The sequence below is a fragment of the Gekko japonicus genome, unplaced genomic scaffold (assembly GCF_001447785.1).
Source record: "Gekko japonicus isolate JY-2015 unplaced genomic scaffold, Gekko_japonicus_V1.1 scaffold2207, whole genome shotgun sequence".
Taxonomy (NCBI): domain Eukaryota; kingdom Metazoa; phylum Chordata; class Lepidosauria; order Squamata; family Gekkonidae; genus Gekko; species Gekko japonicus.
Window position 1 is genome coordinate 116,607 of NW_015160899.1, and position 16,422 is coordinate 133,028.

Below are 16,422 nucleotides of genomic sequence, written 5' to 3' on the forward strand. Positions count from 1 at the left end.
GCCTCTCTGAGCAGGGGACTTCCTCTGCCCTTCCTCCTTGAAGGCCCGTGGGACCTCCCTTTCCAACAGGACTGACTGGAAGTGTGCTGAGGCTTTTCGTGGTTTGTTTTTACACAGCGGCTTTGCTGAAATACGTTCTCTTCCTAAAACAATTTGTATTATCTATGATTTATTTAGTAAATTATTAAAAATTGCCTTAGGTCCCTGTCTGGTCAAAAGGTGGTTTAGATCAATAACAGCCCAGATGAGTGACCAAGTTAAGAGATGAAGATTCTACACAAATGGAAGGATAGATTTTGGAGATATCAAATATATTTGCTTTCTCATAGATCTGACTGGTGGTCTGTATGGTATTTCATAGATACTGTCGTTTAATTTGAGTAATATTATACAGGAATTTTATGAGTTGTTTATTTCAATTTCTTTTTGTGTGTATCCCATTTCCCCCAACCTTCCTCTAATGAGGTCCAAGCAGCATACAACCCCTTCTTTGCAACAACCCTGTGAGGTAGGTTAGGGTTGAGAGAGAGTGACTGGCCAAAGATCACCCAGGGAGCTTTATGCCTGAGCAGGGATCCAAACCCAAGTCTCCCAGACGGCAGCCCAGCCCCCTCACCACCAGAATGAACTGGGTCTTGTGCATTTACTTTGCACTGTAAAGATGCAAAAGACAAAACAACAATGATGTCTCCGAGGTTGGAAGAACGTGAGGAAGAAGAGTAATAAATTACACAAAACTTGAATGCTCAGAAATGGGGGGTGATCAGTTGTTTACCACAACAAAGGAGAAGAAGCAGCTGATGTGGAAAGAGCCTTTCCTTGTTTTTCAAACAACATTAGAGGCAGAGCCCGGCTGCTAGGAGGAGGGATTTAGGGATCTTTTCCCCCTGTTCCCAGCTACCTCTGGCCTCTCTGATCGACATTTCCACCCTTCTTCGACACCTACAGCCTGCTCATCGTTGGCAGGATTTATTTTTTGTCTGAATTCCTAGGAATCCAAATCCTGCACAAAAAAAAATCTACCTATATAAAATGCAGAACATGAAGAACATGCAATCTTTAAAAGGCTAGAGACAGGGATACACTGTGTTGATGGAAAGTGAATGTCTTGAGGATGAGGCAGGGATTTTTAAAAAAAATTAAATTTCTTCTTTGTTTGCCCTTTTCACAAACATTCGCTCTCCCACTCTCAATTTGAATTGCAGTCCTCCGCTTCCTCCCACACCAGTTCTCAGCTTTGAAATTTTTAAACTGTTTCTACTTCTGTAAAGAACTAAATTTGCGGATGATACAAAGTTGTTCAGGGTGGTGAAAACCAGTGAGGATTGTGAGGCACTCCAAGGGGATCTGTCAAGGATGGGCGAGTGGGCGTCAACATGGCAAATGGGGTTCAATGTGGCCAAGTGCAAGGTGATGCACATTGGAGCCAAAAATCCTAAATATAAATACACATTGATGGGGTCTGAACTGGCAGAGACTGAGCAAGAGAGAGATCTTGGAGTTGTAGTGGATAACTCACTGAAAATGTCGAGACAGTGTGTGACTGCAATAAAGAAGGCCAATGCTATGCTGGGGATTATTAGGAAGGGTATTGAAAACAGATCAGCCAATATCATAATGCCCCTATATAAATCAATGGTGAGACCTCATTTGGAATACTGTGTGCAGTTCTGGGCACCACACCTTAAAAAGGATATTATAGCTTTGGAAAAAGTGCAGAAAAGGGCAACTCGAATGATAAAAGGGTTGGAACACTTTCCCTATGAGGAAAGGTTAAAGCGCTTAGGGCTCTTTAGCTTGGAGAAAAGACGACTGAGGGGTGACATGATCGAGGTTTATAAGATTATGCATGGGAAAGAGCAGGTAAAGAAAGAGGTACTTTTCTCCCTTTCTCACAATACAAGAACTCGTGGGCACTCCATGAAACTGCAGAGCGGTCGGGTTAGAACGGATAAAAGGAAGTACTTCTTCACCCAAAGAGTGATTAACACATGGAATTCACTGCCACAGGAAGTGGTGGGTGCTACAAGCATGGACGGCTTCAAAAGGGAATTAGATAAGCATATGGAGCAGAGGTCCATCAGTGGCTATTAGCCACAAGGTATAGCTAGGGGCTCTGGGGCAAGTGATGCTCTGTCTTCTTGGTGCTTGGGGGGGGGGGTCAACAGTGGGAGGGCTTCTAATGTCCTGGCCCCACTGCTGGACCTCCTGATGGCACTGGTATTTCTGGCCACTGTGTGACACAGAGTGTTGGACTGGATGGGCCTTTGGCCTGATCCAACATTGGCGTCTCTACTAATAAAATTAATAGACGACACAGAGACACTAAAAACATTGGTCAGCTAGTTTCTCAGTAGACATTGCAGAAGTGTGAAGATGACCGAACTGCAGAGATGCAATAAATATCCACAACTGTCATTTCTCCAGAGCAAAAACTGTACGTGGCAAGCTGTAGGAATAGCATCTCAAATATTATGTCTAATTGTGAACATGGCCACTGAATGTGGATCAAAAAATCTGCAAAATAGGGCCATTTCAGAGAAAGGGATTATTTCTACCAACCTGGGACAATTTGAGCTTGTAATAATAGATTTCCACAGATTCTTCTTACCCACCAAAGAGAAGCATCTTGTTAGATGTAGTGTTTTGCATAATTCTGTTTACAGAAAAGGCACGATAGTTTGGTAGCCCAGTACAATGACAAGGCCCTTTGCACCGACAAACTATAATGAGGTAAAGCCAGACACTCAACACTTTGCCTGGGATGCCAGAAGAACAAATGCACAATTAAGCCAAGTCCTTGTGCTTTTGTAAGGACTCAGTAACGTCATGCTCCAAACTGCTATGTGAAGCCACAATTCCTGCAGTGACTGACCCCCCTGCTCCTGCAGACACATGAGCAATGTCACTATTTAGCAAGGCAGAAACAGTAGGAAAGGTTCCTCACATCCCCAGTCAATGTTTAACAGTGAAGAATATACATTTGTCACAGTTCATTTCTTACTTATGGGGGGGAAAGAGGCTCAGGGTCATGCCTGAGGAGGTTCATTTTCAAAAATGCCCCAGCCGTGTCTGTCACCTTGGTTGTCCTCTTCGGCACTTTCTCCAGCTCTGCAACGTCTTTTTTCAGGTGTGGGGACCGGAACTGTTCACAAGGTCCCAAATAAAACCAGTTGCCCTTCCTCTTTTTAATATCACCCAATTTTAAGTAAATCTATGTGACTGGTGTTGTCCGAGTTCTCTCTTTTAATAAGTCAGCTTTGCCAGGAGTATCTCTACTCCCTTGCACCAATCCATCAAGGAGTGGGGTTTTTTAGATCTCTACAGATTCGCAAGACACATTCTTCCAAAGGCTATCAGATCAGTAACTAATTTTACATAATTGGTACCCAGACGTCCTCTGAGGAATCTTAACTATGTGGTCACCCTGACCTGTCACTGTTGTTCATCGAGTGGACTTCTGTGCAGGCACCCACCAGGCCCGCAGTGATCTTTTCCTAGAAGATTCGGAGCCCCCTCCCCCTCCCCTCATGGGCTGGCTCTTTCCTGCCCAGCCAGCGTGTGACAGGGTGGGGCGAGCGCTCCCTTCCTTCAGTCCTTTCATTGCCGCCATGGAAGGGCCCAGTGGGCACAAGGATATCACAGTGGGGAAAGGAGGGAGGGATGTGTGCCTGCACAGAAGTGCAACCCTGTTGTCCTCCTTCGTGGCTCCTGTGCAGTCCCACATGGGAGAATAGCCCAGCTTGTCTGGAGTCAACGTCAACCATGGACAGCTTGATGAACATGAAGACCGGGTGGCCGTCTTGGAGATGCTGTCCAGGGGAACATGGCCAAGGAACGTGGCAGAAGGCGACTGAGACCTGGCCAAGTGGGCCCTCAGGCGGAGCGGCCTGGTCTCCTGTGGGGACAGGCTGGTCTGGTGAGAGGAAAAGAACCTCCACTTGGCTCAGCTTGAGTGTTAGGCAGGCTGTGGGCCTGGAAGTAGTAACCAGTTAGGCAAAGTAATAGGTAGCTGCGTTAGATTCTGTTTATTTTGCCTTTTAACCACTGCTATATCTTTTTAAAGCACCTTGTCTTGTCTTGTTTTTCCCCAGGCCAGTACTGTAAAAACAAACCCTTTCTGTTTCACTGTTTCTCCGCCTTGGTCATCATGCTCATGTTTTCTCGGCTGTAAAAGGGGCATTTTGGATGGGGCTTGAGAGGGTACCCTGGGCCTTCTCAAGGGACCGAAGTCCAGGGTGGCGGCAGCAGGAGGTGGAGATCCCCTGGGGTCATGACACAGGTGTTCAACAATATAGTTCAACAAGAGAAGAGAAGAAGAGAAGAGATTGGATTTATACCCCGCCCTTCACTTGGAGTCCCAGAGCAGCTTACAAACTCCTTTCCCTTCCCCTCCCCTTTCCCTTCCCCTGTGAGGTGGGTGGGGCTGAGAGAACTCTGACACAAACTGCTCTTTTTCAAGGACAGCCGTGCCAGAGCTTGTGACTGACCCAAGGTTGCATCAGCAGGTGCAAGTGGAGGAGTGGGGAATCAAACCCGGTTCTCCCAGATTAGAGTCCGCGCACTTAACCACGACACCAAACTGGCACACTTAACCACTACACCAAACCCAAAACCGTGGGTTTTCCCCCTGCATCCTGCTTGTTGAACTATATTGTTCAACCAGAGGGAGAACCTAGACCATTTGGCAATGCAAGACTTGGTGTGGTGGTTAAGAGCAGTGGACTCTAATCTGGAGAACTGGGTTTGATTCCCCACTCCTCCACTTGCACCTGCTGATGCAACCTTGGGTCAGTCACAGTTCTTTCAGAGCTCTCCCAGCCCCACCTACCTCACAGGGTGTCTGTTGTGGGGAGAGGAAGGGAAGGCGATTGTAAGCCGTTCTGTGACTCCTTCGGGGAGTGAAGGGCGGGATATCTTCTCCTCCTAACTCTTCTCCTCCTCCTCCTGGACATCGTGGTGAAAGAGGGACCCTCTGCGAAGGAGTTCTCCCACCAGGGGCAGAGGCCAGTGAAAGCCTTTGGACAGGGACCCCACTGTCAGAAGCCACACTCTTTGGGGCCAGAAGCGAGCCATTAGAATGCAGTGGGGTTTGTCCATCTGCATGTTGGCATGCACCAGCAAGTGGAACACAAAACTGTTGAAAACATCCTTGTTCGCCAATGCTGAGGACCCAAGCATCAGAAGTAACCGACTCCCAAGCAGTGAGGGAGTGAGACAGGCTGAATGAAGCAGGCACAGGCCGAAGGGACAGTCACGACTGGGGTTTTCCCCGGCCAGAGGTCTCGCAAGGGGAGAGCGGAGGACCCTTCTGCTTCTTGCCCTGCGAGTGCCGGAACGAGGAGCCTGGGGAGGGATCAGAGCAGGAGGGGGGGATGCAGGCAGGATCCAGAAGACTGCGAGTGGGTCGCCTGCTGCGGAAAGTGGCGGTGTTTGAAGGTCTATGCAAGTGGACCAGTGATGCCAAGAGACCTTGCAGTTACCTTGTTCTATTGCAGACAGTCTAAGATGCCATCCATTTGGGAGACGAACAAGTCCCTTCCCTCAAAGGGAAGATGCTGGCCTTAGTATCGTTCGGAAGGGAAGTGCACTGAAGCCAGGACCACAGCAGAGGAGACCATGGACCTACTGGGTGAGTCTGCAATGTGCTGCATTCAACTGCTGCTTCCCAAATTAACATAAGAACATAAGAGAAGCCAATGTTGGATCAGGCCAATGGCCCATCTAGTCCAATACTTTGTCATACAGTGGCCAAAAATACCAGGTGCCATCAGGAGGTCCACCAGTGTGACCAGGACACTTGAAGCCCTCCCACTGCACCAAGAAGACAGAGCATCACTTAACCCAGAGCATCACTTAACCTATACCTTGTGGCTAATAGCCACTGATGGACCTCTGCTCCATATGTTTATCCAGTTCCCTCTTGAAGCAGTCCATGCTTGTAGCCGCCACTTCCTGTGGCAGTGAATTCCATGTGTTAATCACTCTTTGGGTGAAGAAGTACTTCCTTTTATCCGTTCTAACCCGACTGCTCAGCAATTTCATGGAGTGCCCACAAGTTCTTGTATTGTGAGAAAGGGAGAAAAGTACCTCTTTCTCTACCTGCTTTATCCCATGCATCATCTTATAAACCTCGATCATGTCACCCCTCAGCTGTCGTTTCTCCAAGCTAAAGAGCCCAAAGCACTTTAACCTTTCTTCATAGTGTTGAGAAAAAGACTGATATTTGCTGCTTATGGATTTATATCTGCTGACACACACAAACTTTACATGAACTGTGCATAAACATACACCCTGGGCTTAGGGAAAGCTGCTTGAATCACTTGTTGTGAAAGGTTACACAGAGAAAGTGCTACCTGCATTTCATGTTAATGAAGCTTGTAGATATACAAGATCCTGGCCTGAGGGGAAGAAGCTCATTTCGCCATTGTTAGCAGAAACCACAGCTTAAAGACAAGTAATCCCCCATTCCCAGAGGACTGGATGTCACGCAATACACGGATCTGATCTACATCTGAATTGCCATTTCCTGGCAGATGTTGCTTTGATGGCCTGGGAAAGCCACTATCTGCACTTCAAGGAGATGTCTTGATGCTGAGGCTTCACACCTGACCAGATGGCTTGTCCTGAGTTAGATCTAGTATTTCAATATTGGCCCAACCCTTAGAGTTACCGCCCTCTCTGCACGCACCAATAAGATGTAGGGATGGGACGGACTAACAAGTGGGTGGATCCCAGGATGGCAAGGTTGCCAACCACCCCTAAGATTCACTATAAAAAGTGAAGACCATGTGTTGGGTCTTTGCAAGCCGCAAACCCTTCATCATCCTCTGTCTACTTTTATCCCCTAAAGTCCAGCTTTCTATCCAACAACCCTTTGTCTATTCTTGATCTCTTGGTGTGCGCAGCCAAGGAGGTCCACACTTTGCCAGCTGGTTCTGGCAGTGTGAGTTAGAAATACCCCTAGGTTCTATTTTCTTTACCCCTCAATTCTTCATCGCAACAGACAAGGCTTTAGGAAAGATAAGTATAAACCGTGTACCTACCTACCTAATAAGTAAAAGGAAACTATTTTTCTATTTCTGTACTTCTAAGGAACTTGATTGTATGTGTGTGAGATTCTGTTTTGTGTGTATGCGATTTTGATATTCTTCAGTAAAAGACAAATTGATTTGCATTCACCAGTCTTGACTCTCTCACTGGGGCATTCTTGGGGCGAATCGGACCTCCGTAAACTTTAGCAGGAACCCATATTAAATTTAGTTTGCCATCTGTTGTAGATAAAACAGTTTGGCTAACAATAGGGAAAGCGTTCCAACCCTTTTATCATTCTAGTTGCCCTTTTCTGCACTTTCTCCAATGCTATATTATTCTTTTTGAGGTGTGCTGACCAGAACTATACACAGTACTCCAAATGAGGTCACACCATTGATTTATACAGGGGCATTTGATACTTGCTGATTTGTTTTCAATTCCCTTCCTAATAATCCCGAGCATAGTGTTGGCCTTTTTTATTGCAGTTGCACACTGTCTAGACATTTTCATTGAGTTATCTACTACGACTCCAAGATCTCTCTCTTAGTCAGTCTCTGCCAGTTCAGACCCCATCAATGTGTATTTATTTTGGCTCCAATGTGCATCACCTTGCACTTGGCCACATTGAACCCCATTTGCCACGTTGACACCCACTCGCCCATCCTCAACAGATCCTTTTGGAGTGCCTCACAATCCTCCCTGGTTCTCGCCACCTTGAACAACTTCGTGTTATCAAATTTAGACACTTCACTGCTTACTCCCAACTCCAAATCATTAATAAACAAGTTAAAAAGCATCAGACAGAGTACTGATCCCTGCGGTACCCCACTGCTTACCACCCTCCACTGTGAAAGTTGCCCATTTATACTCACTCTCTATTGTCTATTTAACCAGTTTTTAATCCACAAGAGGACTGTAAGCTTTGGAGCATCGGAGCAGTGACCAAGCCCGTATCCTGTGTCTTCAGGACAGGATCAGAAGCAGTGGGTTCTGAGCAGATCATATCAAGGTGGAGGGACTCAGCCATATGAGTCCAACTGTTGGGCATAAAGGTGGAGATCCTCCCTCACAGAAACAGGAAGGTACTTGTCAGGCGACGGCTGTGAGGGAGCATCGGAACCACCTAAGGATGGAGGCGTGACAGGGCCGGGGGCTCAGTTCCATGGGAGGCAGCAATTGCTGTTCTCACTGCATAGGGTCAGTACATGGGTGGTGGAGCATACTGGAACCACTGTGGAGGGGGCGATCCCCAGTTGTGCGGAGCCAAGGAATCATCTAAAGGTCTGCGATGCTGCTTCACTGCGGGGTGGGGTGAGGCAGCTGCAGAGGGGGACTGTGGAGGAACCTCAATCACCTCCTCATTGGAGGAAGGAGGAGGAGATGATCTCGAGGTCAGGGTTGGGGTCTGAAGTCACTGGGTGGAGGATGGATCCACTCCTGACTAGGCAGAGGAAGTGCGAGAGGTCTTATGCTTGGACTGCGACTTTTCCTTCTGCGGCAGTAGTTCCAAGGAACTCCACGAAGCCAAAGATTTCTTTGACGCTGATAGAGGGCCCGGTTGCAATATGGACCCTGATCCCAAAAGGGGGGTAAGGACCCTACACTCCAGTTCCGACTCCTTGGCAGGGGTCTGATCTTTGTCTGGAGCCACCAGAGCCTTTTCTCCAAGGGCAGCTTTCAACCTTGAAGCTCGATCTGGGCGAGCTGCTGGAGTGAATTGCCTGCAAATCGGGCAAGCATGGGCTTCAACCCAGGCACTGGAGACAATGATCCTGGTTACCCAACGATGCCATTTTGAGGCCGCATTCAGCACACTTTTTGAATAGTGCCATCATACAGAAAACGGAAAAAAACAAAGTTCTATTTTTAAAAAAGAGATAGAAAGAACCAGAGAGAAGAAACAAAGATCGAGAAGTTGAAAAAGAAGAGAAATCACAAGAAACCCCCCCAGAGGTGAGTATAGCAGGAGGGAGGAAAGCCTTCCGTCTCTGTGTTGGCAGAGGGAGAACTGAGATCAGGAGCGCTCTCCCCAGCCCATCGTGAGCTGGATGGCTGGGTGGGAAAGATCCCCATGGCAGAGGGACTGCACAGAAGCCATGAAGATGAACGTGGGTTCCACTGGGAAGTCATATCCCCTTGTGTCTTTAATAATTCATACTTGTTCCCAAAATGAACAGATATTTCCAAAACAGATGGACAGTATTTGCAGTATTTGCACCACCAGCATCTCACTAGGCTTTTTTTTGGCCATCAAGTCACAGCTAATTTATGGTGACCCCTGGTGGGGCTCTCAAGGCAGGAGACTCTCAGAGGTGGTTTGCTATTGCCTGCCTCCACATCATGACCCTGGTATTCCTGGGAGGTCTCCCATCCAAATACTAGCCAGGGGCCACCATGGTTAGCTTCTGAGATCTGATGAGATTGGGCTAGCCTGGGCTAGCCAGATCAAGGCATCTTGCTTGTACCAATCCAATAATACCATTTAATATTAGAGGATACAAGATATGACAAGGATGATCCTGGAGACCAAGAAGCCCTGCGGGGAAAGGCTGAGGGACTTCTTGAGAATGTTCAGCCTGAAGAAGAGGAGGTCGAGGGGGGACAGGATGGCTCTCTTTAAGGATTTGAAGGGCTGTCATTTAGAGGAGGGCAGGGAGCTGTTCCTGTGGGCAGCAGAGGAGAGGACTCGCAATCATGGGCTTAAATTAAGGGTGGGGAGGTACTGGCTGAATATTAGGAAAGAGTTGTGCCACAGTGGAAACAGTCGCCTCGGAAGGTGGTGAGCTCCCCATCACTGGCACTCTTTAAGCAGCGGCTGAACAAACCCATGTCAGGGATGCTCTAGAGTCTAGGGTGACCCTGCGTTGAGCAGAGACGGCCTGTATGGCCCCTTCCAGTTCTGTCCTTCTAGGATTCTATGACTATAAGATGGAGGAGCTGAGAACTACGTAAGCTCCTCCTGGGCCCCGCTGGGGAGAAAAGGGAGGTATAAATGAAGTAAATGAACAAGTAAAACACCTTAACTGCAATTTTAAAAACCCTCTTTCATGTATAGATTCACCACATTTTGTCCAATACTGTTCCAAATCCATTCCCGCTCCTTTTTGATAATCTTATCTCACAATCCAATATTCTTGCTCTTTAGTCTGCAAGGCATTCACAATCCAGTACCGTTCACCTAATCAATCTGTACATATAGCTCTTCTATTAACAAACACAAATTTTATATTTCTTTTTTTTAACAGACCTTCATATTTCCTGCACTATATGTCTCATTTGAAATTACTCAAACAGATGGACGGCACCCCTCCCTTTTACTGAAATTTCACATGTTGAGTTCCTTAAGAACACTTGGAGAAGTATGCCATCTGGACTTGGAGACATTATTTTTTTAACTTAACTCATCAATCCTATAACTTCAGTTAAACGCCTGCAATAACAACAGTGAACAGCCACTACGGCTGTTCGAGACCCACCGTGGCCAGCTCCCGGCCCTAGTCCCAGCTCCCGTCCACCCAGCGGTTCGAACGCGTGTAAAACGCAAGTAGACAAATGGGTACCTGCCCCTAGGTGGCAGGGGGCACCCCTCCTCCTTACGAGGACGTGTGGCAGGAGAGCCGGCGGCAATGGTGGTGGCGGTGGCGGAGTTGGCCCTGGTGACCCAGCGTGCACGAGGCTGGATGGAGGCGGAGTCGTGGTGTGCGGTAGCGTGGCGACGCGGCGCAGTGAACCCTGCGGGATGGAACCAGAGCTGCGGCTGGCGCGTTGCCGAGCACCGGGTGAAGCCCACCAGAAGGAGCCACGGATTAAGACCTGTTCCGGGTGCCAGGAAAAGAAGCGCCAAAGAGCGGCCACGGACTGAACAACAGCCGAGCCAGGAACTGAGCAACAACTGAGCCCGAGGTCGGGGTGCTGGTAGGTTATCACCCCCCATACAAATAATGTGGCCCTAGTTAGGTATAAACAGTTGTGCAAACCGCTCAGAGACCCTTCGGGGTCAGAGCAGTATAGAAGTCGAAAATTAAATAAAAATAAAAAAATCTCTCATCACCTCTATTTGACTCAGTCCTTCAGGCACCCTTCCTGAAAACAGCAGCTCCAGCACAGGTCCCTGCCCCACAGGTTCCAAGGCAAGAAGAGAAGCTAAGCATTCTAGCACTACATTATCTCGACAGATGGAGCCAATCTATGCATGTAAAAGTGCCCCGATGGGACCTCTCCACTGACTGGCGTGGGGAAGGCGTGCCAAGCCAGGGAGCTGCATGGGCACACGGGAGCCCACAGGCCAAGAGCAGACTGCTGGATGAGAAGGACCGTTGTCTTCCTTCCCTCTGATTCTGAAAGGCCTGAACTGTGAATCTGAAATGTGCAGGTGCTACGAGGATTACTACTGAATCAACATAACTGTATGTCCAAGCCAAGCCCTTACCATTTCGCCCCGTTTGATACAAGAACCATATTCTATCTTCCTTAATTGTTATTTTGAATCCCTGATGTGTGAAGACTTACTGTGTTTAAGACCCAGGACAGGCAGTTCATACAACAACCTCTACAGACAGGCCACTACATGTCATCGTTAAACGCTGGGGAAGTGTGCTGCTTTTAATCTGCCTAAAGTACTTAAAATACGTGCTGCTACTATGCAACAGACATGTTTTGAGGAAATATATCCTAAATATACTATTTAGACTGTACACTGTACACTGTAGACAGGTTTTTAAGAACAGCCACTTACCACTGGTTGTTTGGTTATGTCCACCAAGTCTTTAATATTGTAATACTGGTGTTTTTCAAAAGCTGAAAAAAGCATGTCCAACACTTGCTGCTTTTCAGCCCGAGCCCGTTTCCCATCTTCTTTCTTCTTCTTTTCATACTCAATCTGTTAAAGTAAAGAATACAAGTTAAACTGGGCTTCCAACACACAAGAGAAGAGCAATCACGTGAACGGTTTTATTACAGCACAAACAGAACACTTCACTGTTAGATTTAAGAAGGGGATAGTTGAACAGTTTGGCTACACTGAGCCATGAGCCAAACCATAACGTTTCTATGTCGATCTGATTTATCCCACCAGGCACTTCAGCGCATGCAAGCGGCGCCCTGTCTGCCTGTGGATCTGACACAGCAGACGGCTGCTTTCGTAGAAAAAGAGCTGCAGGAGCTAATTAGCACACCTAATAGGCTATTAGCATAATACCCAATTCAGTGTAAATGTACACAAAAGTCTTTCAAGACAGTTTGTATGTGATTGCTGCTTTAGTGGTTGCTTTTAATCCATGGACCAAGTGGTATGGTATGTTAGATCACCCAGAAACTATGTTGCTGGAAATGTGCATTCCATTTGCAACAAAGTTGCAGGTGATTAATTAATCATCCCTAATCTACTAAATTTCTTCTGGGTTGCCCCTGTGACATTTTCACTGAGCCTCAGGAAGAAAAATCCTCAGGAAAAAAGTTATGTCTAAATCATTATCATTATTATTTTGGTACAGTGTGGTTTTTTTATTCACTCCATCCTCCTTCCAGTATCATGTAAACCACTTTGTTCTTAGCATATTTTTTTCCAAAAATGTCATTGTGTGCTAAAGATACAGTTACAATTGTACAGTTCCATATAGTAAACAATTCTTTAATTCGTTAATTGTTTACTACCTCACAGGGTGTCTGTTGTGGGGAGGGGAAGGGAAAGGAGTTTGTAAGCCGCTCTGAGACACCTTTGGGTAGTGAAGGGCGGGGTATAAATCCAATCTCCTTTTCCTCCTCCTCCTTCTTTAATATCACCTGCTGAGCTGTATCCAAAATACCACTCTTTTTATTTCTCTTTCTCACCACTAAGTGCCCCGTAGTCATTTTGTTGAGTTTGAATTTGCTGGCACTGAAATCCACTTCTCTTCTTTGGCTTGCTAAGAACCCCTCTGTTGCCATTTTTTTTCTGCTGAGAATGCATTCTTTTGCTGTTTAAAGGTTTCCTGACAGTTTCTGCTTTGCCTGGGAGTTTTGTTTGAAACTGACCCTGATCTTCAGTCACAAGAGAGCAACAGTGACTGTTTTAAGGTCTGAAAGCTAGGGAATAGGATAGATAACAACGAAAGAGCTAGGGGGGAATCATTAGAGGGTGAGCATTTCCAGTCCCTTTCCCCTACTTGGTGATTTGCTTCTTGTTTGGGAAAGGAAGGGGGGGCTTTTGAAGATGCCCCCCCCCCTTTTTTTGCTTCCCCAGCCGGCCTGCCAAGGGGGGGGGGGGGGGAAGCGAAGAGAAAAGGGGTTTAAAATTTAAACCCCTTCTCTCTGGAGTTGCGCCACATTAGCAGCGCGATCTTTCCACTGTATTCTGTGGGGCCATATGGAAAGATCGCGCTGCTACTGCAGTGCAACTCTAGAGAGAAGGAGTGCGGGGGCGGAGAGCTGGGTGCAGCACCAGAAGTCAATTGTTTTAGAGGGCTTTTCGTTCTTCTAAAAAGGGCATAAAGCATCATCTGGAGGCCTCTTGTGTGACGGGACCTGCCAGCTATAGCTTTTGAAAGTACTTTATATTAAGAATAACCAACTTCTTTAAAAAGCTGGCATTAGATTAACTGGGAGGGGCACTTTCAAAGTGTTCCTGAGATTTCTGATTAACCAAACCCAAATGCTGCAGATGTGCTGAAGGTATTCCTTATCCATACAGCTGACTTGCTCACACATGGAGCCCTATGCCACCCATCCCCACTGGAACCGCCCTCTTGTCGTCACCCTTCTCGTCTGGCCCCGGGGCTGACGTCCGGCACCCTCGCAGTGTCCTGCAGCAACTCTTGGACTGGATGCAGAAAAAGAGGTTGCTTACCTGTAACTGGTGATCTTCGAGTGGTCATTTGTGCATTCACACCTCCCGCCCTCCTTCCCCGCTGCTGTCAGCTTCTATGTTTTTATTGGGGTTGATTTGTGGCGGTCTGAAGGAACTGGCGGGATGTCCGCACCCACCCCTCTGGGCATGCATGGTCAGGGTTCCTGCACGTGCCTGAGGTCTGGGCGCGAAAATCCATTAAAGCTTGCTACAATGCTGATTGATCCAGCGCAGGTGCACTGAATCCCATGGGTAAGCATCCTGTTTATCTTCGATGTGGTCTCTGTGCTTCACACCCATGGGAGAATAGCAAGCAGTGGCCTACCTGGAGGAGGGTGCTGGCAGGTCATTACTGCAAAGCTGAGGATAAGATGTGACGTCCCATGTTGGAACGAGAGTTCTTGCGGACATCAAGGGCGTAGTGCCTTATGAACGTATTAGGCGTAGCCCAGGTAGCAGCTCTGCAAATGTCCAGTAGGGGAACTCCCTGAAGGAAAGCAGTTGAGGCTGCAACAGCTCGAGTAGACTGAGCCCTGATAGGGCCAGGTAATGGCTGCTTGGCAATAAGATAGTAGAGGCGGATGAGACCTACAATCCGCCTTGACAAATGCTGAGCTGTGATAAAAGTTCCCAGCTTAGCTGGAGCATAGGAAACAGACACCATCTGGCAAAAATGACAGGTAAGGAGAATCATGCCTAAAAAGCCAGTATTTCCTCCACTTGCCTCGCCGAAGTGACAGCCACCAGAAAAGTTGTTTTCCACGACAGCAATTTCAAGTCGCAAGTTGTGAGTGGCTCAAAAGGTTTTCTAGTGAGTTGGCGAAGTACCAGGAGATGGTCCCAGGGGTCCACAAGATGTTTGATAGGAGGATAAAGGTGTAACAGTCCCTTTAAAAAAATTTAGAAAAGAGGATGCAAAAAAAAGTATGCATCCCTCAACTTGAACATGGTAGGCTGAAAGAGCAGCCAAATAAACTTTCAACAATGAATGTGACTATCCCGAGTCAGCAAGAGACAGAAGGAAATCAAAAACCTTCTTGAGACCCACGGAAGCGGCTCGAGGGACATCAGCACCCAAAAAGGAACAAAACTTCAGCCATTTATAATGGTAAGATTTGCGTGTAGTGACCTTTCTTGAGTTTAGTAACACATTCACTATGCGGGAGGAAAAACCGTTGATACCACTGTCCAGGCAGTCAACTTCAGTCGTGGAACGTCGTGGTATAGGAGAGGAGACTTGGATAGGAGCAAGAGGTCCTGAACCGGCGGAAATTGGTGGTAGATCCCTGCTGACAGATCCAGTATGGTTGAGAACCATGGCTGCCTTGGCCACCATGGGGATATGAGGATGCAATCCGCTCTGTCGCTGATGATTTTGCACACCACCCTCGGAAGCAGAGGTAGCGGGGGGAAGAGGAAGAGAAAGTCTCTGGACCAGGGGTAGAGGAGACTATCCCCCAAAGACAGCAGGTCGCCCTGGTGGCGAAAACATCTATCTGAGGAAACCCCCACTTGCGGAAGAGTGGGAGGTAGGTAGAATTCATTTCCCATTTGGGCAGTCAAAGTCCTCCTCGACTCAGTTGGTCTGCCTGCACATTCATGTGCCCTGGTATGTGTGTGGCGATGTCAGAATCAGACCCATATTGAGCTACAGGGTCAGTCTAGATAAGCTCTGATGTTCTATTGTAACAGGGCTCAATGTAACTGTGTTCTATTGTTGTACACAGCAATGCTGTATTATTGCTACTGCATCTGTTTTCTTCCTGCTTGAGTTCCCATAACAGCACCTGCTAGCAATGTCACTTCCCACGGTTCCTCTTCTGACATACTGGAAAGAGAACCAGTGACATGTCTGTGTGAACTGGTAGATTAGCAGCGCTTGTTAACACTGTCAAGAACGACCATTGGACACTTACCGTGAGTGGTCCTTCTCCTCTGAGGACAGGAGGACATCTGCATGGGTTATTCCCACCGTGCCAATAGGGAGGCAGGACGTAGATTTTTCCCCCCCTGTTGGTGCCTTTGGAATATCCCAACTGCAGTTCTGGGACTCCGAAAGCAGTCTTGCAGCCTGAAAAACTAACCTTGCCCTATAAAAAACATAACTGCGAACAATTATAACGATTGAATACTCACTCTATCCTGTAACTAAGATAGAGCAGAAAAAATGAACAAGAACAGTAAGAACAGGAAGAAAAGATGACAGCGGGAGGGCCCAGATGTCCTCCTGTCCTCAGAGGAGAAGGACCACTCACGGTAAGTGTCCAATGGTCGTTCTCCCTCTGAGGCGGAGGACATCTGCATGGGACCTCCACGAGCAGTGTCCCTTATCTGGGTGGGTTGTCATCTTCTTCCAGGGAGATTGCGTGCTGTAGAACTCTTCTCCCGAAAGCTGCTTCTGCAGATGCCATGGTGTGTATCTTGTAATGCCTTGTAAACGTAGAAAGTGAAGACCACGTTGCGGCCCTGCAAACTTCCTCCACAGAAGCTCTGTTTATTAGCGCTGCATTGGTCGCTGCACTCCTCAGGGAGTGTGCTGTTATGCCAGCTGGAGGATCCTGACC

At 47.5% G+C, this 16,422-nt stretch overlaps 1 protein-coding gene across 1 annotated transcript in view; it reads right to left on the reverse strand.

Moving 5' to 3' along the window:
* GTF2F2 (general transcription factor IIF subunit 2) overlaps nt 1-16,422 on the reverse strand; it is a 131,689-nt gene that overhangs the window by 14,544 nt on the left and 100,723 nt on the right. Inside the window, exon 8 of the mRNA XM_015423813.1 lies at nt 11,771-11,914. Coding sequence (XP_015279299.1) covers nt 11,771-11,914 — 144 coding nt within the window. The remainder of the gene's footprint in view (nt 1-11,770; nt 11,915-16,422) is intronic.